Below are 27,226 nucleotides of genomic sequence, written 5' to 3'. Positions count from 1 at the left end.
CCTGCTTCTCCCTCTGCCTGCTGTTCCCCCTGCTCATGCTCTAATACATAAAAATCTTAAAAAACAAAACAGTAGCCACCAAAGAATAGGCAACGGGGGAGGAGTGGAGAAAGGGGCTTCTCTCTGCGCCCAGATGGTGGGCCAGGATTCATGGGGATTTGGGGGCCCTGAAAGCCCCACGCACTTCTCTGTCCCACGACTGGCAGCTCTGAGGGCACGAAGCCTGACCCTGCCACTTACTAGCTATGCAACCCGGCCCATTTGTGTCACTTCCCTGAGGACTGGGTCCTGGTCTGCAGGAGGGGACAGGAGGAGGGCCTGCCTGAGAGGATTATCTGGAGAGCAGAAAGAGAGGCACCGCTCTGTGTGTGTGTGTGTGTGTGTGTGTGTGTGTGTGTGTGATGCTCCAGCCTTGCTGAGGGCTGTCGCCTTGCTGGTCCCTGCACAGGGGGTGCCTGAGTCCTCCTGGGCCGTGGGCCCCTGCCCGCCTGCTGGCTGCCGGGCCGTACCTGCCATCGGATCAGCACGGAGGTGGTCGTGTGGGGCGTCACCGACACAATGGTGGGTGCTTCGTCGGGTGCTGGGGAGAGAGACAGACGCGTGAGCTCCGGGGGCTGGGGCCTGGGCCCCCTGGGAGGCCACAGGGAGGAGATTCTTCTGCAAATGTGGAGGGAGGAGGCCCAGAGCCTTGACCCCAGTCTGCATCCAAGAGCCCAGAGCCCCCTCCTCTTTGTCCCTGAAGCCATAGGTCTCTGCGCTGCCGCTGCTAAGGCCCCCCCCCCCACGCCCCTTCACTGGTTTTCTGGGTTGGCCACGAGCTTGGGGACAGCAGGGACAGAACACATTAGGATGCTGGGCTTGGCATGGGAGCCCGAACCACGGCAAAGGCCCCCCGGCCCAAAATTCCTTGGGACTCTGCCCAGGGAGCCAGACACAGGGCCTACTGGGCCCTCCGCCCCTCCCACCTTTGGGGGCCCCTCCCCTCCGAAGAGAACTCCCAGTGCCCCAGAAGTGCCAGTGGGCCAAGAGAAAGAGATCCGAGTGGAGGGGGTCACTGACCGGCCTGCAGAGTGGTCAGCGGCTCCGACTCCTCGCTGAACTCGCTGTCCCCAATGTCATTGGTTGCCTTCACGCGGAACTTGTAGGATGTGAAAGGCTTGAGCCTGCGGGGATGAGAAGTTTCAAGCAACAGAGGTACCCCCTAATGCCTCACCCCACCCTCCCTGCTAGGGGAAAGGTGGGGGCAGAGGGCGCTGATCTGTTACACAGATGGAAACGTCAAGGCTCAGAAGCTAGGAGTGTTCCATTGGGCATACAGGGCCCAGGGCCTCCGGGGCCTGATGCCAGCCCAGGTATGGCCTTGCTTCCAGCCCCCAGGTGGCCCTGTCTCCACGTCTCCTACCTCACAGGGGCAAGCTGCTAGGAGAGCACCGACAGCTCTCCCTGTGAGCAAACTCCTCCCCGGGGAAACGCCGTCCCTTTCTAGAATTTAGTAAACTTAGCAGGGTTCAAGGTTCTCAAGAGTTCACCAGCACTTCATCTCTATAAGCCTTGTTCCTCTCCGGGCAAACGTCTTCCTTTTTGATTTACTGGGGGCGGGGGGCGAGGAGGAGAGAATTGCTCAAAACTCTGGGTCACGTCAGCCAGAATATAAAAAAATATGACCCACGAGGAATTAAATCGAAGCCAGAATTCGGAGCCGGCTCCACTCCCCTGTTGCAGATGGAGAGGGAGGTGCTGTCGGCTGGAGGGATGGCTGAGGAGGGATGGCTGAGGAGGGATGGCGAGGCCCTCCCTGAGAGGCTTCCAGGCTCCAGAAATAGGTAATGAAGAGGCAGGCCTCGCAGGGCTCCCGAGAGCAGGGGCAGCGGGGTGGGGGAGGTTAGGACAGAGCCAGAGATGGGGTTCTGGGAGGTGCGGGCCGTGAAAAGCATCTGGGGGTGGGCAGGCTCTAGGAGCATGCTGGAGACCCCCCGACGCCCATTCCAGTGCTCTCCCCCACCGCGGGAACCCCTCTGGTGCTATCTGCACTGGGAGGGGTAGAGGGGAGCTGCCGGCAGCCCGGGGCCTCACCTGTCCACCATGAAAGCGGAGGCGTTGTGGCTCACGGAGGCCGAGTGCAGCGCCCACCGGCCACCGGGCAGCTCGCGGGTCTGGACCGTGTAGTAGCGCACGGGGGACAGCCCGTCGCTTCCCGGCTCCCAGGACAGCAGCACGCTGCGCGCCTTCACGTCTTCCTGCTGCACCACCGGTTTGCTGGGGGGCTGGGGGCGGTCTGTGAGGTGGCGGAGGGGGAGAGGAGCAGGGGGGTCAGCCAGGAAGGGGGTGGGGGGTGAGCTTTCTCAAGGAAGAGAAGGAGGCACCTGATACCCGCAGCCCTAGCCCCTTTCTGTGCACACGGTCCCGACCGCCGGCACCCATGGCTCCGTGGCTCCTGGTCCGTGAACTGTCCTCAGCTCATTGGAGGCCCAGGTGCCTGGGAATTCAGATCTCCTGAGGGCAGCCCAACCTGGGGCTGGCAGGGAGGAGGTCCAAACACCCAGCTCCTTTGGCCCCGCCTGCCCAGCGCCGAGACGGGGCCTGTGCGGTCCCTGCAGGGTGGGACGGAGCCCACGCTTCCCTCGGTGGGGCTCCACCGGATGCCCTGCCCGCCCGGCCTCCTTCTCGCCGCCCCAGGCCCTGCTGCAGGGGCTCAGACTCAGCACTCGGGCACTTGGGGAGGCCAGGTCTGTGTTACGGGGCCGTCCTGCGCTCTGTAGGGTGTTGGCAGCTTTCTGGGTGCCCCCCCCCCGCCACGGGCAGATGCTGGTCGTAGCTCCCTCTTAGCTGTGACAACTCCCAGTTGAGAGCTGCTGTCTTACTGGTTTTTCCTGGGAACACGGTGTAACGAACCACGTTTACAGGAATCGGGGTCTCAGCCTGCTTCAGGGGAGCCTGGCCTCTGGCCTTTGAGCGAAGGGGTGAGGGGACCGAAGCTGGTCTCACCAACGCCCCCCCTTCAGAAACCCAGTAGCTGAGGCAGAGTGGGATCCTCGGGATGGGGCCTCCCAGCCCGGTTTCTGGAGTCCACCAAGTGCTTGCTGACCCCGACCTCAGAGACTGCAACCCTCCTGCCATTCCAGGGCAGGGCAACGTGGCTCGTAACTGGCTGATCCCCAGGTCCCCTCGAGGACAGGGCAGGAGCACTTGGCTTGGCTGGGACTCCCTCCTCCCCCCTCTACCTTGGCTGCCTCCCAGGCCTCCCTAGCCCCAGCAGGTGGTCACCTCTCTTCTCGGTGGTCACCACCAAGGCCTCGGCGGCCTCTCCCCAGCCCTTGCGGGTCTGGGCCGTGATGCGGAACAGGTAGACGGACTCTGGCTTGAGGCCGGTGGCTGTGTACTGGCGGGCGCTGGGTGCCAGCACCTCCACGGTGGCCGTGTTGGCCGTGGTGGCATTGAGCCGGTGGGTGACCTGGTAGGCTGTGGGAAGGAAGGACACAGGCTGTGCTGGGAGGCAAGTCGAAGTCCCTCAACCCCGTGAGCCTTCCCCCGGGGGCCTGCATGCATGTGCGTGTCTGTGTGTGTGTTAAGGGAGGATCCTTGAATAGGAAAGGATGCTTCTGACCCACAGTGTCCCTCTGTGCCTTGGGTCGGACTGGCTTTGCGGAGTTGGCTAGTGCGCCCTCACCTGGTCATGCTTAGGAATTGCAGCCGAGGTTTACCAGATGGCCAGTCAGGGGCTTCGCGGAATATTTAGGAACACACAGCTAATGAATTGCCCTTAAGGAACCTCAACCTTGACTATGCCCTCCCAGCGATATTTCTAATGGGGGATATAGGACTCGAAATTCTTCTTGAGAAGAGGTGGACACTTCCTGGGCCTAGTCTGCCTCTGGCCTCCTTTACACCTTATGCCTCCTTCTACCCACAGTCAGGGCACTGGAGAGGGGAGAGGCTTACCAAGGATGATGCCGTTGGGGGCAGCGGGGGGCTGCCAGATCAGTCGCACGGATGTGGTCCTTACCTCTGGGAAGAGGATGCCCATGGGTGGTCCTGGGACTGGAAGGGACAAAGGAGAAGCAAGTGGCAGGGCAGCTGATGCTTAGCCCCTTCCCCCGCCCCCTGGGTCCAGCTCCAGCAGAGCAGGTGGGTGGGCCGTGGGGGAAGGGCACACTCAGCTCGATGATCTCTGTGGAGTGCTGCTCTGTCCCTGACACCGCGATCCAACACAGGACACAGAGATGCTATTGGTGAGGTTTCTACCCTCAAAAAGAGGCGTTATTTGGCAGGAAGCAGAAGGGTAGAGGCTCCAGCTTCCTGTGGCTCAGGGTCCATGTCCGTGCACATATATGTACATGCTTAGTTGTACTGGGGAGGGGGACTTGCCCTTGGTCTCTAATACAGAAGGCGCCAGTCTGACTTCCTTCCACCCATAGGGTAGGATTGGTGGGGGGCTCACTCTGAGCCCGACACGCTCCTTTATGAGGGTCTGCATGGGCCCGTTCCCCAGACTTGCACCTCCGGACCGATGGATGGCTGGGGGAGGGGCAGCTGTTTGGGGCAGGTGGATGGAGACCAAGTACCATGTGCCGGGGAGAGGAGGGGAAAAGAACAAGGCACAGGCGATCCTCCCTGGGCAACCTCATCCCAACAGAGAATCCCCCGAAGTCTGAGATTTCTAAACTTGAACCTGGCCTTCCAGGTCAAGGCAGGAGAGCCAAACATACTGAATTTAACAGATCATTAGCTTGATTTATAAGGAAGAGCGCTTCCTTTTGCGCTCTTGTCCGGACCCCAGCAGTGTTTGTGGGGGGCGGTCAGGGTATGTGTGTGGGGGGAGAGAAGGGAGCCAAGGACCCGTCAATCAGGCTTTGACAGAAAGTTCTGCTGCGGGGATGAATGCCTGCAGCCCTGCTGGCACTGCTCTTTTGTAAATGAGACCAGGAGGCTCGTGCCCAGGAAAAAGCAAGCCTTTTCCTTGCACAGAGCTTTGCTCCAAGTGAACCTGCCCCAGGCAAACCCAAATTAAAACAGGTCTCTATTCCATGCACTTGTCCCAGAGAGCGTGCAAGAGACTGAATCCAAAGTCAAATTGTTCTTGCCTTCCATTTCTTCCTCAGGGAAGCAGAGTCTGGAATGTGTAACCCCTCACGATGGGTTGGTGGCCCTTGGTGACCTGCCCCCAACAGGAGAAGCCTGATGCCATGGTTCTGTTTGGGGCAAAGTGTGAGCCCAGAGGGGCAGGGCCAGGCAGGCAGGAGGAAGGAGAGCTCCCAGCCTCCCCAGGTGCACAGGGATTCAAACTCACCATCATCCAGCGTCCGCTCCAGGATGGGGGGGGTGGCTGGGGCTGCCATCCCCAATGCGCGTAAAGGCCAGCACCTGGACCTCGTAGAGCACGTACTTGCCCAAGCCCGTGAGCTGGGCACTGCGGGAGGAGTTCCCTTCCACCAGCCAGAACCGGGGCTGGGAATCTGAGTCCTTCTCCTTATACATCACCTGCCAGAGCACAGTGCAAGGGTGAGGGCCTGCGGTCTGGGTCTTGCCTGCCAGCTCCCTCCCCAAGTCTCACCCCGGAGCGAGGCAGGCGGGAACAGAGCTGGTGGGCCCTGGGCTCCTTGGAGAGGCTTGGCCCCAGGAGGGCATGGGATACGGTGGAGCTTGGGCTCTGGGAGAGCAGGGGACACAAAGATGCACTGGGCCATGGAGCTGCAAGGTTCCTTAGAGACCATTTAGCTGGGAAAAACAGGCTCAGAGAGGAGGGGTGACTGGCACGAGGTCACACAGCCAGTACTGGCAGAGCAGGGACGTCAAGCCACGTCTCCCAATCTGTGGGCCAGGGCTGAACCCTGCGGCTGGGCGCAGCTTTGACAGCGGTTCTAGAAGATGGTGGGAACCAGGCCCACAGGCTTGAGCGAGGCAGGGGCAGCCAGCAGGGCCTCCTGGGGGCGGTGGGGATGGGTGCGAAGGACCTGGGCCTCCCTGGAGGCCCGCAGTCCTGACGGAAGATTCCTTGGCTGCCGTGCCACCTGGAGCACAGATGCTGGGATCCCCTGCGCATCCATTCCAGAAGGTGGAGATGCGGGCCCCAGGGGTCACGGGATAGGGCACCTTGGAAGAGGACGCAGGTGACCTTGGAGCCGGGACTCACCTTGTAGCCCAGCACAAGCCCATTTCGGTCGGCCTCTGGGATCTCGTTCCAGCGCACTAGCATGCTGCTGGAGGTGGTGGCCAGTGCAGACACGTTAGTGGGGCCAGAGGACGGAACTGAGGGAGAGACAGAGAAGACGGAGGGAGCTCAGGACCCAGTGGGCCCTCCAGGGGAAGGAGGTGTGACACCTGGTCCCCAAGTAGCAAATTATCCTGCAGTGATTCCTGGTGACTCTGGAACATCACAGATGCTGCTTCTGGTTTCAGATAAGCCTCCCTGTTATCCTCTGCTGGGACCAATGTGCAGACGAGCACCCACTTCCTGTCTGCAGAGCAGTGATGAGGGGGAGGGGCTGGGAGGGGGAGGGACATCCTTTAAAAGGTTCCAGGAAAAAGCCTCAGAGCAGCGAACCACATGTGGGTGCGTGAAGGCTGCCCGAAGGCTGGGGGCTCATGTTCTGTGGGTGACCCTTGCCAGGGTCCCATGAGCTGCTGGTTCTGGTTCTGGAATGTTCTGAGAGCTGATCCGACCTCCCCACCTCCGGTTCTTTCGGCCTCTGCTGGGTGTCAGAGTTAAAGGGGAGGGCCCAGAAAGCATGGGCAGTTTGCAGGGAAAGACCTTCTGGCTAACCCGCAGGGGTGGGAATCCCCCAGCCCCCCAACTTTGGGACCAGTGGGAAGATACTGGGGGATACGGCAGAAAGGTCTGGCGCTTTGCCGGGATGTTGGACACAAATGGGAAAGTGAGCCTGGGCTTATTCTAAACAACGGCTCCAGCCTTCGTGGCCTTGGAAGGCCGTGAGGGCAGAGACAAAGGTGGGGCGATCCCTGCCACAGGCTAGCGGGACCCAGGGCAAGGGCTGCAGTACCTGACTCCCGGGTCCTGCCCATCACCGTCTGGCTCCAGGGCCCGCTCCCGATGGCATTGAAGGCCTGGACCTGGACGCGATACTCTGTCCACTCCTCCAGGTCTTCGATGGTGTACTCACGCTCCACACGGTCCTGGACCACGTGGCTCAGCGTCTTGCCGTGGCCGTCTGCCCGGCTGTATTTGATCTTGTAGCCCACCGACTCGGGGTTCCCATTGTATTCCATCTCCGGGAGAGGCTGCGGGAAGGTGGGATCGTATAGCGGCTGTGAGGCCAGGCCCGCCCCGTGTGGGGAACTATCTGGCTCATGCACCCTCTTCCAGGGAGCCCTACAGGATTACCACACCCACCGTCCAAGCTGTGCGTGCCCATGTGAGTTGCTCTCCCCGAGGAGGGCTTAGATTGTGAGTCTGTGATCTGGTGGCTCCTGTCTCCCTGCCTGTCTGTGCCAAGCTCCAAGGAGAGGCGGCATCCACACTTTACTGTGTCCAGGGCAAACTGAGGACCCGGCTGGGGTCGTCAGACTGGAGAGGAGACCCACAAAGCCTGTCTGTCCAACAGGCTGATGAGCACAGCACCCGTGGCCTTGGCTGTCTCTACCACTTAACTCCCTCGCGTAGAGTGCCAACACACACTCACTTAATTGCTTCTAACACGCCTGCTCCCAGTGCACGCGCACCCATGGAGAAGCAAGTGTGGGACACAGCATCTCGGGCCGGAGGGAACACCGGCACTGGCAGCAGCCCTTCCAGCAGCAGGCCCCAGTCTCTCCTGCTCCATGTTCGGCCTCCCCTTCTAGGAAGTTTCAGCCAAGAGAACAGACAGATTCCCTTCCTTGGCTGCTGGGGCTGTGGCTGCTGGCTCAAGGTCATTTGGATGAACCTGGGCAGTGTTGGTAGGCAATGGGGGTGTGTGCATGGTGGGGGGGACCTGTGATCGGGAGCAGGTGTGAATGGAGGACTCTGCCTTCAGGCTCCCTCCGAAGGCCCTTGGCCTTCACCTCCCTGCCATACTGCTTCCCTGGGGGTTCTGAAGGGCCCGCGGTCCACAGGCTCCCCACATTCTGACCCACTTCCTCCGGTTCCTTGGCCTCTGCCTCACTCCCAGCACTCTCGCTGCCTCTGGCCGGCCGCTGCTCCGCAGACACTTAGTGAAGCCGACCAGAGACCATTAAGACAGAAATCGATGGGCTTAGAGCACACGCTTCCTTACCTGCCAGGGAAAAGTAACAGGCCGTGCACCATTAGGCGGGTCTGGAGGTGCCTGGGGCCCTGCGCGGGGCACCAATTGCCTTTTTATTTCTCCCCCAGCACCCCCCAGCCGCCACGGGGCATCAGTCAGTCTCTATCTAGTCTTTTAGTGTTTGGAAACCTTAAAGTGAGCTACTAGAGGAAGGCGGGAGCCGGCCCAGAGGGGGGCAGAGCCTAGGCTTGCAGTAATGCGGGCTGCACACGTCTGGGGCCGTGAGGCCGCTGAGCTGTGCCTGGCACCAGCCCCCCGGGAGGGGACTCAGAATTAGGAACTACCCTTTGTCCCAGGCTGATGGGGCCATGAGCTCCTTCTACCAGGCGTCCACCTGAGTGAAAGGGCGTAAGGGATTTCCAGTCAATCCCACAGCCTGGTGTTTTGCAAATTGTGTTTTGTGCAAGTGTTAAGAGAGCTCATGTGGACACAAAACCCAAGTCGTGTGTGGCCAGATCGGCCGGCGAAGTGGGGTCAGGCAGGCTTTTCCTTGCACTAAGGACAGGAGCCAGGCTGCGGGGCGCCGTCCCCCACATTCGCTTGTCTCAGAGTTCCTGTATGTGCCTCACACCTCTTGGATGACTGCTGCGTGGGGCAGCAGTCTGGACAACGCTGTCCTCGGGGGGACGGCATCGGGGAGACACATTCTCTCCTGATCCCTAGAAGACGGGGTGGCAGTGTGCTCAAGGGTTAGGACTCCGGATTCTGGGAGGCCAGACCCCCCAGGGTGGGAAACCGAGCCCTGCTATTAACTAGAGGGTGGGGGAGGACGTTGGTGAGGGTGGGTGGGACTCGGGCCAGCGATCTGACTGCTCTCTGCCTCAGTTTCCCCATCTGTGAAGCAGGAGCTCAGGATCACTCTGCTGTCACAAGCGGGTGGAGAGGGTTCCAGGCCGGACTTCGAATACAGAGCTCAGAACTGTGCCTGCCAGGAGGAAGCCCTCAGGGTGGGCAGGGTCGCTGGGGATAACGGCCCTCAACCAGCAACCCTGGCCCGTGGGGGTGATCTCTTGCACCTGTCCCGCCACCTCAGATGTGACCCCTCACTCTCGGACTTGGTGTAGGGGACCACTTACACCTGAACCCCAGGCCCACCACTTGGGAGCTGTGTGGCCATGGGCGAGTTCCTGACTCCTCTGACCCTCAGTTTCCTTAGCTGTAAACTGGGGTCTCGATGTGCCCTTTGCAGGGTGACTGGGAGGATTAAATGGAAGAAATACGTAAAACGCTTTGCTCACTGAACAGTGTCTTCTAGCTCCCTCTCATAAAAGGCTTTTATTCTTTTGGCCGAGACTGAGTATGAGGCACCTTAAAGGTGCTGGGTGTAAAGAAAAGAGAAGGGAGCTGTGGGTGTTCTGGTGAACCCCTCTTTGATGTGGTCCCCCAGGGACAATGACCATGGTAGGGTGACAAGCACCAAGGAGCTATCCCAGCCCCACTGCCCTCGTGGGGGCCTCACCATCCAGCGGAGCCATAGGCTGGTCTCACTCGCCGTGCGCAGGGTCACGTTGGCGGGGGCCATGTCAGGGGGTGCCTGGAGGGTCTGGATCTTTCTAGAAGGCTGGCTGGGGGGGCTGGTGCCCACGATGTTCACCTGGCGCATTCGGAAGCTGGGGTGGGGGAAGGGAGTGAGCAAAGTGATGAGGGCAGGACCCCAGGGCCAAAGCCCAGCTGGGTCTGGGCAGTCCCTGCATCTGGCCCTGTTACCTGTAGTAGGTGAAGGGGTTGAGCTCAGGCACCACCATGGAGCGGGCGTCCGGCTCGTTGGTGAGCTGATGAACCAGCAGCCACTCCTCTCCCTCCCCGACCACGCCTACCTGGAAAAGGGAGACACTCTTAGACCTTCTCGGCTTGTGGGGCTGAGATGTTCTGTGCCCCAGGTTCTCAGAGGTGAAGTCCTGCCCACGGAAGATCTTGATTCCATCCCAGGGCTCACCCGGCGGGCCCCACCACCTTTCCAGGCCCTGAAGCATGACTTCAAGCATGAGCCCAGGCCACCTTGCATCAGAAGCTGCTGGAATGCTTACTAGAAACCCACCCCAGGGCCCTGCCCTAGACCTAGTCCATCAGAATCCCTGGGGTTGGTACCCGGGAATCTGGGTATTTAATGAGCTCCCGGGTGGAGCCAAAGTGGAGACTCCCCACTTACGGGGGTGTGGGCCGCAGCGGTGTATTTCTCCAGGCCGGCCGGTCCACACCCGACCCATGGGACTGGTGTGTAGGCACATGTGCACACATGCGTGTACCTGTGTGTGCTCGCACGTGTGCATATGTGTGCATGTACATATGTGCGTGCACAGGGCTCAGCGAAGCGGAGGCAGACCTGGGAATGGTGGCATTTTTGGTGTATCTGGCCATCTGACAGCTGCATATTTAAAACCCCAACACACATGTGATTTGCTCTCAAGTACAGGGGTGTGCCCAAGGCCAAGGGAGCAGGCTGTGTGGGCTGCGGGTCCCCTGGCATCAGGGTTTACCTGGGCCTCCACCAGCCAGCGGGAGATGGAGGTTTTCCCGTCGTAGCCCGGCTTGAACTGCAAGGTCACAGAGCGGGGGCCGATGTTGGAGATACCCAGGTTGGTGGGGGCCCCGGGGAGTTCTGCAACACAGGGTGGGAAAGGAGATCCGCTGAGGACAGGGTCCTTCCACATGGACTAGGCCTCTGGACCGGGGGCTGTGTGTCACCCTTTTCTAGAAGCCTGGTGGGAGGAGCTGGGCCGAGGCTTCCGTCCTCCGACACAGTCTCCTTCCTGCACCCATGGCTCTGTGTGTCCTGACCAGGCGCCCGAGGCAGGGTGGGGGCTGGGAGGGCCCCCAGAGCCACAGGGAGGCTGACTGGGCCAGGGAACGGGGGCTGGGCATGCAAGGGCTTCCCGACAGAATCTTCTCTCCATCCACAAGTACGGCCCCTCTTAGCCCTCCCAAACCCGATAATGGCTGAGCAAGATCAGGAGGAGGCTAGTGGAGGAGGTAGCCCCTAATTTCTGCCCAGGAACCTTCGGATTCAGGATGAACAGAAAGAGTACAGGCTCTGGAAGTCAGACTGTCTTGGGCTGGCCTCTAACCTCACTGCTTCCATGCTGTGTGTCTTTGGGCTCGTCACCTAACCTTTCTGAGCCGCAGCGTCCTCCTCGGTGGAACGGCGATGGTACTATCACCCACCTCAGGGCTGCTGTGAGGACTAACTGAACTGATGCAGATATAGCACTTGTCTCTAGGCACAATCATGTGTTGGTGTTTCCAATCAGGTGCGGTCACCCGAGTCAGCTCCGAGATCTCAGCTGTCTCAGGAGAGGGGTCGGGGGGGAGCAGGTCGAGGGATTCTGGCTGGGTCCCATAGGCATAGACTTACAGACCCAGCTAGGACCATGTGGTTACCTAGTCCACCTTCCACAGATACACATGGGGAAACTGAGGCACAGAGGGGCACCTTGACTTGCTCTAGGTCGCAGAGCTTGGCAGAAGCAGGGCTGAGTCTAGAGCTCAGCTTGCTCTTCCTACTAGGTTCTCAGATGATTCCCACCTTAGGCTACCCCTTTCCCAACCAACACTTCCACTGGCGGGGATTGGACTTTCTGGGTGACAGTGAGAATTCTTCCCCTGAATCAGAGAGAGCATGGCTCCATGCAGAACCTGGTGTGGGATGGGACTGGATGAGACGGGGATGGGGAGGTGTCCTCTGGGGGACTATGCTTTTCTGAGAGCCACAGGGGGAGGCAGCAGGAACCCCACCCAGCCTCCATCCAGAGACCTGGGGTCCTGAGATGTAAGCCTGCTCTGGGGGGAAGGCAAGAGACCATGGACCCAAGGCAGGGCAGAGCTCTGGGGGAGGAAAGCCAGTGTTCCTGAGCAAAAGGGAAGCCTCTTGGTCAGGAGGAGGGCCCCAAGAGGCCAGAAGTCCTGCCCTGCGAGCAGGCACCCACCTGGAGGCACCCCAGAGGAGATGGTTGACGCAGACACCTGGCCCTGGCCCTTGGCGGTCATGGCAGCCACCTCGATGGTGTAGGTGGTGAGCGCGGTGAGGCCCGTGACGCGGTACTCCAGGGTCACGTTGGGTAGGTAGTGGGTCACGCGGGTGTTGGTTCGGTTGTACTCCTCCCAGGATATCCGATATCCTAGGGAGAGCCCCCAGTTGTGGCGTGAGCTTGGTGTGACCAAATGCTTGCTTTGGCCTTTCTGCACTGCTTGGGCTGGGAGCAGTTGGGCCACGGGAGCTGGGAACTTGTCTCTGGGGCCCCAGGTATAACTTGGGTGGGATGACCCTGTTGGGTGGGGACCGTAGGACGGAGTGAGACAGAGTGAGACAGAGACCTCCCCTGAGTACTTTCTAAGAAAGAGTGGCCTTCTGGGAGGTTCTGGATGAACACCGGTCAGCAGGACAACAGGATGGACTGGACGATCTTGTCTTCTCACCCCTGGGGCTCGGAACGCCCACCTGTAACCCTTACCTGTGAGGATGCCATTCTTCTCTCCCGGCTCTTGCCAGCTGACCTTCAGGGATGTGTCCAGGATTTCACTGAAGCTCAGGTGTCCCACAGGACCCGGCACTGTACCCCAAAAGGACCCCCCCAATGCACATTAGAGCTAGCAAGAGACCACTGTCTGCAGGACAGCCTGCGTGCTCCAGGGGCACCCCAGGATGGAAGAAAAGGCCGGGATTGCCCCATACCTGGAGTGCTCAGCCTGGTTCTCGGCAGGGGGTGGGGGGGGAGTGTGGCGGGGGAGCGGGGCAGGGACAGCAGGGGTGGGGTGGTGCCTACCATCCTCATGGGTGCGCACCAGCTGGGGGGTGCTTCGAGGCCCATCGCCGGGAGTGGTGAAGCAGAGAACGGAGGTGAAGTACTCGGTGAACTTCTTCAGGCCGGACACGAAACCCACGTGGATGCTGTCTTGGAAGTTGGGCCGGGCAGTCACCATGGTAACCTCCTCTTCCTGCTCGGGCTCCCAGGCAATCAGCTGGGGAGAGACCAGCAACTCAGGCAGGGCAGTAAGAATGTTCCAGAAGAGGCCGAGCGCTCTCCCGAAGTCCGGATGCTGCAGGAGAGCCCAGCTTCCTAGGGTTCCCTAAAGCTTTCTCCGTCTGGGCTAGACAGGGTCTCCCTCGGAGTTTCCCCACAGAACTGCCACTTCCGCTAGTGCTTTCAACGTGTTCCAAGCTGGGATTTCAGTCTGAGACCTGACTTGGAGGTGGGGATCGGTGAGGGAAGCCCGGTCTGGGGACGCAGAGTGGCTTTTCTGCCTGACGTCCGTGCTGCACACCCCACCTGGGACGCACCCGCTTCCCGCCTCCCCTTCCTTCTCTTCTCGATCTGTGCCCTCACACTCCTGCTTTCTGGGCCCTTCATCTGTCTCCAACAATGACAGCTGGTCTCAGAGAGTTCCTCGTTCATTTGAAGTTGATTAACTAGCAATTAATGGTGAAAAGCAACACTTGATGAGTTTTAATAAGCATGGGTATTTATAGATATAAAACAATAGCACGCTGATGTCTCCTGATTAACTCGCCCCTATAACAATGCTTCAGCCTCTCCTTTCTCGTGGCTGCGTGTTTATAAAGGATGTTTGGAAATTTAATGGGTATTGTGAAAAGATAGCCTATAGCAAGTTAATTAGACACTAATTAGACCCTAAAAATACTAATCAGAAATACTAAGTGGCATTTAATAAGTATGTTAAATATCCTCCTTATTTTGGTTATCTTGTTTCAGAGCAATTAAATTGCCGAACTTCTTTGGAGTAGGTTAAGAAACAAGTTTAATGTTTTAATTTAATTTAATTAATGTAAATTTGAATTAATTACGCCGATAGAATTAATTGTGTGGTCTGTTCCCCAGCAAGTGCAAAATCTGGGTAAATATTTTATTGGGTTTAGGCCAATTATAATCACTACCATTATTACAGGAATAAAGGACAAAGAATATCTTTACAGGTGCCTTAAAATACGGTCACTGGGAATTGGCTTCAAAAATGACCCAGAAGTGCACAGCGTTGTGTGGTTTCCTGAATGACGACTTCTATGTCTTACGGCTCCAGGCCCGAAGCCCAAGATGGCAGCAGGATGGAGGCGGCTTCGAAAGTTACTCTGGGATGTCAGCCCCTTGTCATTCTCTAGCTGTGTCTGCAGAGGAGGAGGCCCAGTGTTAAGAGGTCTCTCCCCCAGGCCAGGAAGACTACAGACTTGCCTTCTGCACCTCCTGTTCCCTGAAAGGAGGTGGGCTCAGGGCAGCCCAGGGCTACCCGTTGGACGAGCTCATACTCTGCGTCAGGCACTGGGGTAAGCCCGTTGCCCGCCAGCCCCACCGCATCATCACAGTGGGGACTGGATGGACGTCACTGCCCTGTGCTGTTGCGGGAAGGGAACTGAGGACCACAGAGACTGAGGCCTGGCTGGTGCACACGGTGCTGTCAGGGGCTGGCTTCAGATCTGTGGGCCTCCCTCAGAGGGAGACCCCGAATGAAGGCCTCTGCCTCCCGAGGTACACACGGCTGCCAGGTGAGCGTCGGAGTTCCTCTTTGCTGTCTGCATCCCTGATCTTGTCACTCAGGTTCAGTGTTCATGTACTCTATCAGGCCCTTAGTCTCGGAGTCGAGGCAGACTGGGCCGTTGTGAGCATGGCTGGGGAGTGTGGGTGCCCGCGGGCTTGGGGAACAGCACCAGATCGAGAATCCTGGGCCTCTGCCTTGGAAAGCAGAGGAGAGGAAGAAGAACAGAACCCAGCTCTGTTCCTTACTGTGTGACCCTGGGAAAGTCACCCAGCCTCTCTGAGCCTCAGGCTATTATAGGGGAGGGTGAGAGCTGCCTTGCTGGCTGCTGGGAGGAGAGATGAAGTGATGACAGAGGCGATGTGTTATGGGGATGAGAGGGTAGGGGGTTATATGCAGCCTGCTAGCTGCTGGAGTAAAGGAAAAAGTAGAGGAAATTCTCTCTTTCCTTCTCCTTTTGCCCTTCCCCCATCTCTATCTCTTTGCATGTGACATTCTGGAAGGATAGACAGGATATTAACAACAGTGGTTATCAGTAGTGGGGAGAGTTTCCGGAACATTCTGGAAGGACAGGCAGGATATTAACAACAGTGGTTATCAGGAGTGCAGAGAGTTCTGGAACATTCTGGAAGGATAGGCAGGATATTAACAATAGTGGTTACCAGGAGTGGGGAGAGTTCTGGAACATTCTGGAAGGACAGGCAGGATATTAACAACAGTGGTTATCAGGAGTGCGGAGAGTTCTGGAACATTCTGGAAGGACAGGCAGGATATTAACAATAGTGGTTACCAGGAGTGGGGAGAGTTCTGGAACATTCTGGAAGGACAGGCAGGATATTAACAACAGTGGTTACCAGGAGTGGGGAGAGTTCTGGAACATTCTGGAAGGACAGGCAGGGTATTAACAACAGTGGTTACCAGGAGTGGGGAGAGTTCTGGAACATCCTGGAAGGACAGGCAGGATATTAACAACAGTGGTTACCAGGAGTGGGGAGAGTTTCGGGGTTGGGTGGGTGGGACAGAACCAGGCAGATGAGGAACTGGAGTGTGATGGAGGATTTCTGCTACACGTTTATCTTTTTACTTTCGTTGGTTTTTGAATCATGTAAATACATTTCCTGTTTAAAAAATTAAATTAAAAGAATTTTAAAAATCATGGAAGGATTCGGCAGTAGCAGGGAAATTATATATACATTTATCCATTGACCCAGCAATCTCCTTTCTATGAATCTATTCCAAAGCGAAATGTGAAGAATATGAAAAGATAGATGCACAAAGATATCCACTGCAGAGATGTTCATTATAGTAAAAGTCTGGAAACAACCCCAATGTCACTGCGGGGGAGCTGCCTGACCAAACTGGAAACGTAACGTGGAAACCAAACGTGGAAGGCCATGCCATGGAGTCCAACACAGATGTTGACAAGGAAACCAGAATCTCTATATTCCTACGGCACAATCCCCGGGATATAATGCAAATAAAGAAGCAAGATGGAGAAAATGTAGAGTGTCCTTTATCGAAGAAGGGGTGGGGGACACACATTTATACATGTTTGCATTTGCTTATGTTCAAGAAATGAAAGGAAAAACCAAACCAACCAGACAAAAAGAAATCAAACCTATGGCGGAGGGAAAGGAGAATTCAGGCTGATTTTCTGTGAACGTACTTTGTATATCTAACTTTGGAACCACGTAACTATGTTCCATAATTATAGAACAAAATTAAATTAAAAAATCAATCCCTAAAAATCGAAACCAAAATGAAACAAATCGACCTAGCGCTGTATTGAGCTGCAGCAAACTTACACAGAGAGAAACTATTTCTGGAGCCTTTGTAGCCCAGGCAGGGGAAGGATGTCCCCAGCGGGATGCGCCCCAGGTACCGAAAGCGCTGCAAATCACCTGCCACGATCTTTGGTCCTCAGCGTGGTGGATGACTGTTCTGAGACGGTTGTGGGTGTTTTGGGGATAAAGTAGGCAGGTAATTACGCTGGTGTTGTAGGAACTGGATTTTCGGTATGGAGGAAAGAGAGACAAAGACCTATAAGATGATTAAAGAGCTTATAGCCCTGAAATTGAGTTGAAGTTTATCTGTATGTGTCTTATCTGAAAAGGAGGAGGAGAAGGTGAAGCATTTCCCAGCTGTCCATTAACAGAGCCTAGAAATGGCCTTCAGTGTTAGCTGGTGTTAAGGAGAGCCCTCAGGGCCTAGGCTGTGGTATCTATCATTTCCCACCGAAAAGAACAAGATTGCCTGAAGTCACGGCTGATCCCAGGGACCGGGCAGGAACTGGAGATAGCTTGAACCATCCTATCAGCCTACCGGGGCCCCTTCAACAGGATTCAGCAACCAAAGACGCCAACGATGGGCCCATCTGGCATCAACACGAATAATGATAGCCATGGTTGAAACCTACCAGATGAGTTAAAAATGCTTGAGTACATAATAATTTACCAACAATTAAACAAAAAAAGTCCTCCTCTCCCCCATCCAAATTCACCCGTCACTTTAGAAGATGCTAAGGAATGTCATTCCTGACTCTGAAATTGGTAGGTGATGGAAAAGGACAGAGTTTTGACCAGGATTTTCCTAGATGAACTGCACCTTTAGGTAAGCAAAGAGTTGGTAAGGGGGGAAATTTCTTTTTACTGGAAAACATTTCTGCTAATACATCAAGGAGAAATTATAATATTTGACCGTCCCCATTTTGCAGTCCAACTGAAATAACAGGTCATACAGGGTGGTCGGTGGTCACCACGCGATAGTAAGAGAGACAGCTAGACCTTAGGCCTTCTGATGTAAGGGCACAGCACCATTTAGGAAACAATATTTGGGGGGAAAAAAAACCACAAAATCACCAAACCTGAATTTGATCAAGCCTCTAGTTTTAAGTTCCAATTTGCTGCGAGCAATGCATTCACAGGCCTGTGTTAAATGACCCCACAGAGAGGCAATCGGCAAAATCCAGGCTGCGGAAAATTCTATAGGGCAAATGATTACGTTTCTTGACTAGATAAATTACAAGAAAAAGAGAGCGAGAAAGGAGAGAGAGAGAGAGAGAGACTCTCTAGATCCGCCGAGACCCAAAGGAACACCGAACCAGCTGCCGTCGTGAGGACCTCATTGGGATCCTGAAGCAAATACAGCCACTAGTCGAAGAAATCAGGGCCGATGGCATATCCGATGACATCAAGGGGAGTGGTGGTATTTTTAGGCATGATGATGACGGTGTGGGTACTGTGGTTGTGTCTGAAACGGAGGCTTTATAATACTTCTTGGCAGAACTGTGTATGGATGAAATGATACGGTGGCCTGGGATTTGCTCGACAATATTCCAGAGCAGAGTCGGAGGTTGGGGAACAGACAGGACACATTTGGCCATGAGCTGGGAATTGTTAAAGCTGGGATGCGTTAGGGTCTTCTAAAGTTATTACTGTTTTCCCTCTGCTTTGGGAGATGTCTGAACATTTTTAACAATTCCAAGGGTGGGGGTGGGGGGAGTCCATTCTCATTGCAGGAACGCAAAAGGCCACGCACTGCTGTTTTCTCCCTGTGACGCTGAAGGCTGGGGCAGCAAGAAACAAAATCCCTGCTTGAATCCATTTGTATTTAGGAAAAAAAAAAAAAATCAAGGCATAGTTATTATTTTATAGTTAAATCATAGGACATCTTTTTAAAAAAAATTTTTATCTACCTATTTATTTAGAAAAAGAGAGAGAGCATGTGAGTGAGCAGGGGGAGGGACAGAGGAGAGGAAGAGAGAGAATCCTTTAAGCAGGCTCCCTGCTGATCCCACGACCCTGAGATCACGACCTGAGCTGAAATCAAGAGTCAGATGCTTCCCTGATGGAGCCCCCCAGGGGTCCCGACACATTTTCTTTTTAAAGCAAGAGATGTAGGCTCTGAAGTTTGAATCTGAGCTTTGCAGTTGCTCTGGCTTTGAACAAGTTACTTGCCTCTCGTGTCTCAGTTTCCTCCTCTGTGAAATGGGGTGAGGAGAAGCCTTCCTTCTTCTGAGAGAAGAATGCAAGGCAGGCCAAGCCGTCCTACAGGCAAAATCCCTGGGCTGTTCATGCCCGCAGATGTTTTTAAGGACAAGCCGCGGGTGCTGGGCACCAGGCAGACCTGGAAATCACGCGGGCTTCTGCAGCCTCCTCCTGCTCTGTCCGGGTCATGGCCCTGACGGGTCCTGGCTACTCGGCCCGCCGAGAGCCACCTGCCTTAGAAGTCTGCAGCCTGGCCCCATCCTCCCCACCCCCAGTTTGTGAAAGAAAACTTAGAATTGGCAGCAAGAAGCTGATTGTTCCCAGCTCAGCTCCTCTGCTTCTCAGCACTGTGCGAGCCTCCCCTTCCCTCCCCTGCCTCCCCCCAAGAGTCCCAATTAGGAGGCTTTCGGGCCGGCCAGCCAGCCAGCCGGCGTTCAGCAGCAGCCCCCTGCCCCAGGACAGCCCTGCTCGGCCCTGGCACCCTGTCTTCCCCGGAGCAAGAGGGCCGTAGCAGGCCCGTACCCGGCTCTAGACCGTCCCTCCTTTATTTGCAACACCAGCAGAAAATTCTCGGGGTAATTTACTCTCCGTCCCTTTCTGCCCAAGCCACCCTTTTCTCTCAGGAATAACGGCTAAGGCTGAGAGTCCTAGAAATCATCTGGACTGTCCCGCACGTGTAGCCGTGGAGCAGAGCGAGTGCAGGAGCCCCGGATCCCTGGGCTCCAAGCCAGAGGCCTCGGGGTTTCTCCTTCAAGGCCTGCTTCCCGTGGCACGCCCCTCCCACATCTGGAGGGGGCCGACAGCCTCCTCCCACCTGCCCCAAGCTGCACACGGCGCGCTAGGTGATCTGTCTTCTGTTCTTTTACAGGGGGCTGGCAGGGTGCTCCCTGCGGGGTGGGAGCAGAGACCCGGGCATGGGAGCAAGGTCCGGGATCTCGGAGGGGAGGGCTGAGATGTCCTGACTTGTGCGGTTATAATGACAGCAGATTTACAGCTGCCACAGGACCCCCCGCCCACGTTACCAATACCAGGATTGAATGACACCTGCTACCATTACTGCTAAGCTCGTTGTCACACGCTGACCTGCGTCCCCCCAACTCCCCAAACTCACGTGTTGAAGTCCTAACCTCCAGGACCTTAGGAGGGGACTGTATTCGGACAGAGGGTCTTTAAAGAGGCAGTGAAATTAACATGAGGTCAGTAAGGGGGGGCCGCAGTCCAGTGTGAGTGGCGTCCTTTCAAGCAGAGGCTGGGATGCACGCAGAGGAGGGACCACGCGTGGACATGAGAAGGTGGCACCTACGCACCAAGGACGGTGGCCTCGGAGGGAATCAGCCCTGCCCAGACCTGGATCTCAGACTTCCAGCCTCCGCAAGTGGGAGGACAAAGATTTTTGTTGTTGGAGCCACCTGGACGGTGGCACCTGGTTAGGGCCCCCAGCTCGGGCAAACGTGTCTCTGCAAGGCACTTCCATGCGTGTCACTGAGCCCAATGAGTTACGGATATCGTCTCATTCAGTCCCCACGCGCCCCTAAGGAGTAGGCATGAGTATCGTCCTCACGCACACATGAGGGGAGGGGAGGTTATTCTGGTTTTCCGGCATCTAGAATGGAGCCTATAGGAAGGCTCGACAAACACGAAGGAGCGGGGCTCAGACAGATTGTAGGACCTGTCTAGGGAGCCAGCGAGAGGCAGAGCCAGAGCCTGGATTCTAGCCCGCATCTGTCACGGTCCCAGTCCTGTGCCCTTAACCACACTCTCTGTGGGGTCAAGTGCAGCCCAAGGACACGTGTGGGTCTAGGAGAGCCACAGCTTGGCAGGAAGAAGCGGATTCTGGATTTTTCTGGGGCCGCGGCTATGCCCAGGTGTTCCTGAGCCTAAGACAAATGTGGTTTGCTTATAGCCCAGTCTTCCCAAGAAAGCTCCTCCACACGGGGTCACAGGCTGGGCGGTGTCCTGGCCCCCTCACAGCCTGGAAGGGGCCTGAGAGCAAGCCCGCATCCCCTTCACCTTGATCATGTGTCGTCTGCTTGGCTTGAACCAATGATTTCGGAAGCACAGGGGGTACTTCCCCTCCTCCCGGCTCCTCAGCCCCTGGCCTCCCTCAGAGAATCCCCAGCCTTCCTCCGGGGGCCACGGGGAGGCTCACGTACCTTGTAGCCCTGGTTGATGCCGTTGATGAACTGGGGGCTGGGGGCATTCCAGGTGAAGCGGATGGTCGTGGAGTTGGTGGCTTCTGCATGCACGTTGCCAGGAGGGACAGTGGGGACTGGAGGAGAGCAAAGGGACAGGGCGGGGGATGGTAGAGGGGGTGGAGTCAGTCTTGGGCATTAAGTAGAGAAATAACAAAGGCAGGGGTCTGCTCTGCCCCGCCCCCTCCCCCTTTGCATTATGGACTCGCGGCACCCTCTTTCTCTCCATTAGTCTGGGTGTAAGTACTCTCGTCTGACCCAGCTCACGGGGTACAGACAAACACAAGTGAAGGATGGGAACGTGCTTGGGGAAGGTCGTTCTGCACAACCCTCGAAGCCAGCTGTTTCATGATCCAGGTGACGTGGACCCTGAAGAAGGTCCCCGTACCCCCGAAGCCTCTGCCTTCATCATGCTCCCCCACAACTCCCCTGCCCCTCGGCACCCTCCCACCCTACGGGGTAGCCAGGCACAGTGGGCAATAGCTGAGGACTGGGGGAAACAGGTGCCGTGGCCGAGGCGGGACTGGACAGGTCCAGGACTGACAGGCACGGGCCGGGGAGGGAGAGAGAGAAGCACCAGCTCCTCCACGGTCACGATCCCCACCCACCTCCCTGCAGTGTCCACTCGGCAACTTTGCTGCTGTAGACACCCAGCCCGGCGCTGTTGTAGGCGGCCACCTCAATCTCGTAGTTGGTCCAGATGATGAGGTCCTCCAGGAGCAGATTGTTGACGTCAGCATCTGTGATGTTCTTAAACTGGTACCCGACGGGCAGCCCGGCCAGGCAGTACCTAAGGGGAGGGAGGAAGGCAGGGGGTGGCTAGCTGGAGACAGCCTGCTGGGCGCATGCCCAGGAAACCACGTGTGATGGTCCAATGTGGCCGTCCAATATGGTAGCCGCTCTTGGGCGTGGCTGCTGAGCACTTGAAATGTGGTTGGTATAGCTGGGAACGTGGCTTGTATTTAAATTAAATAACCACAGGAGACCAATGGCTATCTCCCTATACAGCACAGGTCTAGAGGATGCGTCTGTTCTTTTTGATGGGGTTGGACACTGGAGAGATTAGCTGACCATGGACGCTAAGAGTTTCTGGGCAGACCACACTGGTCTCACCTAGGAGGGGTCATCGATGGAGAGCCACGTCCAAAGGCTGGGCTCACTTTCTTTGTCCCTCCAAAGGAGTGGCTCCCTCTTTTGACAGTCACTGACTTAGGTGGAGAGAACAAACTTGAGCTACCTACTCTACCAATTTCTACCGGAAAAAGAACACATGATAATACAGAAGTGGGTCTGTATGGACAAAGTCTGGGGGGATGGTTAGATCATAGGAGAACCACAACCCATATGTTATTGGAAAATTAGAGGCTCCAGCTTATTTTGATGTGTTACAAGACCCCGTAACAATGGTCCTCAGTGGCTTATCATGCACCAGAAATACCCAGAGGGCTTGCAGAAATCCAGGTTGCTGGGCCCACTTCTAAGTTTTCCATGATCAGGTGTAGGACTTGAGAGTTTGCAGTCAAATCGAGGCCGCAGTTGGTCTAGGGAACACCCTTTGAGCACCACTCGCCATTAGGGTTCACTGAAAACCCACAACAAAATTAACGGATCGTGGAGTGGTCAAGTCAACGATAACGCCCTCCAGATCTGGGGCATGCCAAAGCTGGAGCGCGCACACATACAGGAAAGAAACGCATTTTGCAGCCTGCCAGAATTCAGAATACTGATGGACGCTCAGGAACTTCAATTTTATGCTAATTTGAATTTACGACCCCCAATTAGTAGCACTTAATAACTCAGTTAAAGGTTACCAGTGAAAAACCCTCGGTCAAGTGTAGACATAAAAGGTTCCATAACTGGGCTTCATTTTGCGGTAAGGACCAGCTAAAGGAGGTCTACCGTTTGACCAGCCCTTGGCTCAGTATGGTGGCTTCAGATGGAGTATTCTTGGTTTCCGGGGTGGTTGGCCCGTCGGAGAGTTACCCGTCTCCCTGTGCCTATCCTGTGAAGCCCTGCCGTGTGGCCGACCTGCCTATCCACACAGCCTTGAGGACATCACACTGTACCTCCTCTCTCAAGCATTCCCATTGTTTTCCAAGACACTGCCTTCTGGTAGTTCCTCTACACGTCTAACCTGAGTCCTTCCTACCAGGGCAAAGTCATTTCTTGTCGCGTGGTGGCCTTTGTGAGAGAAGGACCTGTCGTGACTTGGCTGTTTTCCCATCCACTCCAAACCCTCCCCCTGGGTGGGGGCTGTCCCTCCTTTCCCCAGGGAAGAGGGGATACCTACCTGATGACATAGCCCTTGAGAAGGCCATTCTGGTGGCTCTCGGGAGGCGGCTGCCACTGGATCATGATGGACTGATTGGTCCGGCCGCTGGCGATGACATTCTGCGGGGGGGCTGTGGGGGGCTCCTCGGGGAGGGAGACCCTGGATAGGAAAACATCAAGAGTGGGTGGGTCTTTCCACCCTTAGTCTCGAGGGCAAATACAGGAGTTTAACAGGATACGAGGAGGCTGCTCGGTTCCTGGATGACTCTGTACAGTTGCTGTGTGCTTTTGGGCAAGTCACTTAACCTCTTTGAGCTTGCTCCTTTACCTCTTAAAGGAGTATAATAAACCTCCACTTGCCTGCTTTCTAAGACTAGTTGAGGCTCAAGGACACCACGTATGGAATCGTTTCAAAACACCACAAAGCCCCAGATGTGTTTGTGTCTGTGCAGCTCAGGGACATGGGCCTCAGTTTCCCGGATGTCAGAGAAGCTGCTGTGGGGGCTGATGACGTCTTGAGTCCTCCAGTATTTCAGAAGCAGGAGTGTTAAACACTTGTAGGCTGGTGGTGCTGTGTGATGAGGCTTCCTTTTCTGCCCAGCTGAGCCCCAAGCTGTGGGCAGGGCAGGCCAGGTGGAGCTGGGGAGGCACGTGGTGGCGGTGGGGGCCCATCCCCCATTTCCAGAAGCGAGCATCACCGCATGTCTTTCTCTGGCACTGCTGGGGGACACAGTGTTCTACTGCGGTGTGCCGTTCGCCCAACTGACACGCGCCCATTAAAACCAGAAATTAATTATTTCTGATGGATGTCCCTCCCTCTCAGTTTATTTTTGTTTTTTTCTTTCTGACGGATAGCTTTCCAAAACGTACTGCAAACTCCCATGTCTTTGTAAAGCCTGCGAGCGAGGGTGATAACCTTTTTCTTCGTGACTCAGGGCTATTAGTGTGAAGATTCATCAGGAAGATGAATCAGGGCTTGAAGTGAAGCCTGAAGACCCAGAGAAAGTGGAGGGTGGTTTTCCCGACACTTGAGGCTTTGTGTCGTCGGGATTTTATAGTTCTGAAGGGCTGGGGCCGCATCCACTTTGCTCCCCGCAGCCCTCATGGTCTACACACAGCCGGGCACATAGTAGGTGTTCAACAAACAGCGAGGGAATAAATCCTCCCTGCCAGGCTGTTACCTGCCCCCTCGCTTTCCTGTTAGGGTGTCACGACCCCTGTGGCATCCCCCTCGTGAGAGCCACAAAGACTCAAGCTCACTGAAACTGTGGCAGAACCAAGTGATCGATTTAAGCCAGATGTTCACGTACATACACACCTAAGAGAGTCTTTTCAACAGCCAAGTACATTCTTGGTTCCTTTGTAAAAATATCAGTTGACGATATATGTGAGTGTTTATTTCTGGGCTCTCTATTCTGTTCCATTGGTCTAAGTGTCTATTTTTATGCCAGGATCATGCTGTTTTGATTACTACAGCTTTCGAGGATAGTGTGAAATCAGGAAATGGGATGCCTCCAGCTCTGTTCTCAGGATTGCCTTGGCTACTCAAGGTCTTTTGTGGCTCTGTACACATTTTAGGATTTTTTTTTTTCTAATTCAGGAAAGATGCCACTGGAATTTTGATGGCAATTGCATTGGATTTACACATGGCATTGGGTAACACTGACATTTTAACAATAGTAATTCTTCTCAGTGGGGAAAGGATAGTCTCTTCAATTCATGGTGTGGGGAAAACTGGACAGCCACGTGCAGAAGAATGAAACTGGACCCCCATCTTACACCACTCACAAAAGTGAACTCAAAATGGATTAGATTTAATGGTAGGACCCTAAACCATAAAACTCCTAGAAGAAAACATGGGGAAAGGCTCTTTGACATTGGTCCGGGCAGTGATTTCTGGATAGGACACCAAAAGCACAAGCAAGAAAAGCAAAAAGTAAGTTAAGTGGGACCTTAGCAAACTGAAAACCTCCTGCCCAACAAAAGAAACACTCCCCAAATTGAAAGCCCACACACTGAATGGGGGAGGACATCTGCAAGCCCCACGTCTGATAAGGGGTTAATATGCAAAACACATAAAGAACACATACAACCCAAGAGCATAAAAAAGGAAAACAACCCAATTCAAAATGGGCAGAAGATCTGCATCGGCATTTTTCCCACGAAGACCCACAGATGACCAACAGGTACGTGAAAAGTTGCTTGGCGTCCCTCAACATCAGGGAAACACGCATGAAAACCACAATGAGGGGCGCCTGGGCGGCTCAGTGGGTTAAAGCCTCTGCCTTCAGCTCGGGTCGTGGTCCCAAGGTCCTGGGATCGCTCCCCGCATCGGGCTCTCTGCTCAGCAGGGAGCCTGCCTCCTCCTCTCTCTCTGCCTGCCTCTCTGCCTATTTGTGATCTCTGTCTGTCAAATAAATAAAAATAAAAATCTAAAAAAAAAAAAAAAAAGAAAACCACAATGAGATATCACCTCCCACCTGTCCGAATGGCCATCATCAAAAAGACAAGAGATAACAGGTGTTGGTGAGGACATGGAGAAAAGGAATCCTCAGGCACTGGGGGGTGGAGATGCAAACTGGTGTTGCCACTGTGGAAAACAGGATGGCGGTCCCACAAAAAATGAAAGAACTACCGAATGATCCAGCTGTCCCACTTCTGGGTATCTGTCCATCCAAAGGAAATGAAAATAGGATCTTGAAGGGACACCTGCACCGCCATGTTCACTGCAGCATTAGCCACAGCAGCCAAGACACGGAAGCACCCCATGCCTCTGTCCACGACGAGTGGATCAGGAAGATCTGGTGTATGTATACAGCGGCATAGTATTTAGCCAGGAGAAGGAGGAAATCCTGCCATTTGCAACAACATGGATGGACCCTGAGGGCACGATGCTAAGTGAGATAAAGTCAGACGGAGAAAGACAAGTACTGTATGATCTCACTCATGTGGAATCTAAAAAAGCTGAACTTAGCCAGAGTGGAAAGTGGTAGTTATGAAGGGCGGGTGGGTGGGGGCTACCGGGAGACACTGGTTGAGGGCACAAACTTCCAGTGATAAGATTAGTAAGTTCTGGGGATCTGAAGGAGAGCACGGTGATTGTAGCTAAAAATACTGTATCATATACTTAAACGTTGCTCAGAAAATTGATCTTAAATGTTCTCGCCACCACAAAGAAATGGTGATTTTGCAATGGGATAGAGGGGTTAGCCAACACCACGTGGTAATTCTGTTGCACTGTGTAAATCAGCACCTGTCCACCTTACACTCCACCATGTTCTGTGTTGACGGTACCTCAATAAATCTGGAAGAATTAAAAAGAAACCTGGAAGAGGGAAGAGGAGCACACAGCTTGGGGGCGTGGGATTTGTGTCGCTGTCACTCTGCCCTTCCATCCTATGGGGCTGAGGCGGTCAGAATGGCCTCCTACATAAGTGGGTCTTCCCGGATGATGCTTGAAAGTGGATGAGCCTCTGTTTTCACTTCATTTTCATCACTTTGCAGAATCTTTGCTGAAAGCTTACTAGGACCTAGCATTGTGCAAGTCACTGGACACAGAGACCCGTGTGGATCCACGGCCCCGTATACCTCATGGCCACGTGACAGTGATGGCGTCTGTGAGGAGCTACAGTGGAAATCAGGTAAGTCTTTGAACTTGGCCAGCTCCCCGTGAGGGGACCGTTAACTCCGGTGGGGGCTCATCCCACACCAGGCACCGCTTACAGTGCCTCCCGTGTCGCCTCCCGTTCTCCTTGTGGCGTCCCTGTGAGGCAGGCGTGAGTCATGCTGCCCCATTCTACAGAGGCAGACGCCGAAGCCCCCAGGGCCGGGAAGGCGGTGGCCTGGGTCTGCGCTCAGCTAGGCCCCACGATGCCACATGGGACTCAGCTGTAGGTCCCCTCAGACCCTCCCTTTGACGGAGTCACCCAGAGCCCCTCTGGAAGAACACTGGCCCCCCTCACCTCTCCGTGTCCTTGCTGAACTGTCCCTTCCCCACGTCGTTGACTGCACAAAGGCGGAACTGGTAGGAGCGTGCCGGCACCAGGCCCTTGAC

General features: G+C 55.5%; 1 protein-coding gene across 1 annotated transcript in view; it reads right to left on the bottom strand.

Annotated features, from left to right (window-relative positions):
- Positions 1-27,226, bottom strand: part of LOC111158139 (sidekick cell adhesion molecule 2) — a 287,109-nt gene that overhangs the window by 34,167 nt on the left and 225,716 nt on the right. Inside the window, 15 exon segments of the mRNA XM_022520020.1 lie at positions 510-580; positions 1,060-1,163; positions 2,074-2,275; positions 3,265-3,459; positions 3,940-4,038; positions 5,288-5,318; positions 5,320-5,478; positions 6,131-6,246; positions 6,999-7,236; positions 9,700-9,850; positions 9,948-10,057; positions 10,718-10,839; positions 12,164-12,355; positions 12,689-12,787; positions 13,001-13,196. Coding sequence (XP_022375728.1) covers positions 510-580; positions 1,060-1,163; positions 2,074-2,275; positions 3,265-3,459; positions 3,940-4,038; positions 5,288-5,318; positions 5,320-5,478; positions 6,131-6,246; positions 6,999-7,236; positions 9,700-9,850; positions 9,948-10,057; positions 10,718-10,839; positions 12,164-12,355; positions 12,689-12,787; positions 13,001-13,196 — 2,085 coding nt within the window.

The sequence above is a fragment of the Enhydra lutris genome, unplaced genomic scaffold (genome assembly GCF_002288905.1).
Source record: "Enhydra lutris kenyoni isolate GAN:26980312 unplaced genomic scaffold, ASM228890v2 scaffoldscaffold57, whole genome shotgun sequence".
Lineage (NCBI taxonomy): Eukaryota > Metazoa > Chordata > Mammalia > Carnivora > Mustelidae > Enhydra > Enhydra lutris.
The sequence above is the reverse complement of the archived record's forward strand: the minus strand, read 5'-3'. Positions and strand labels throughout refer to the sequence as shown.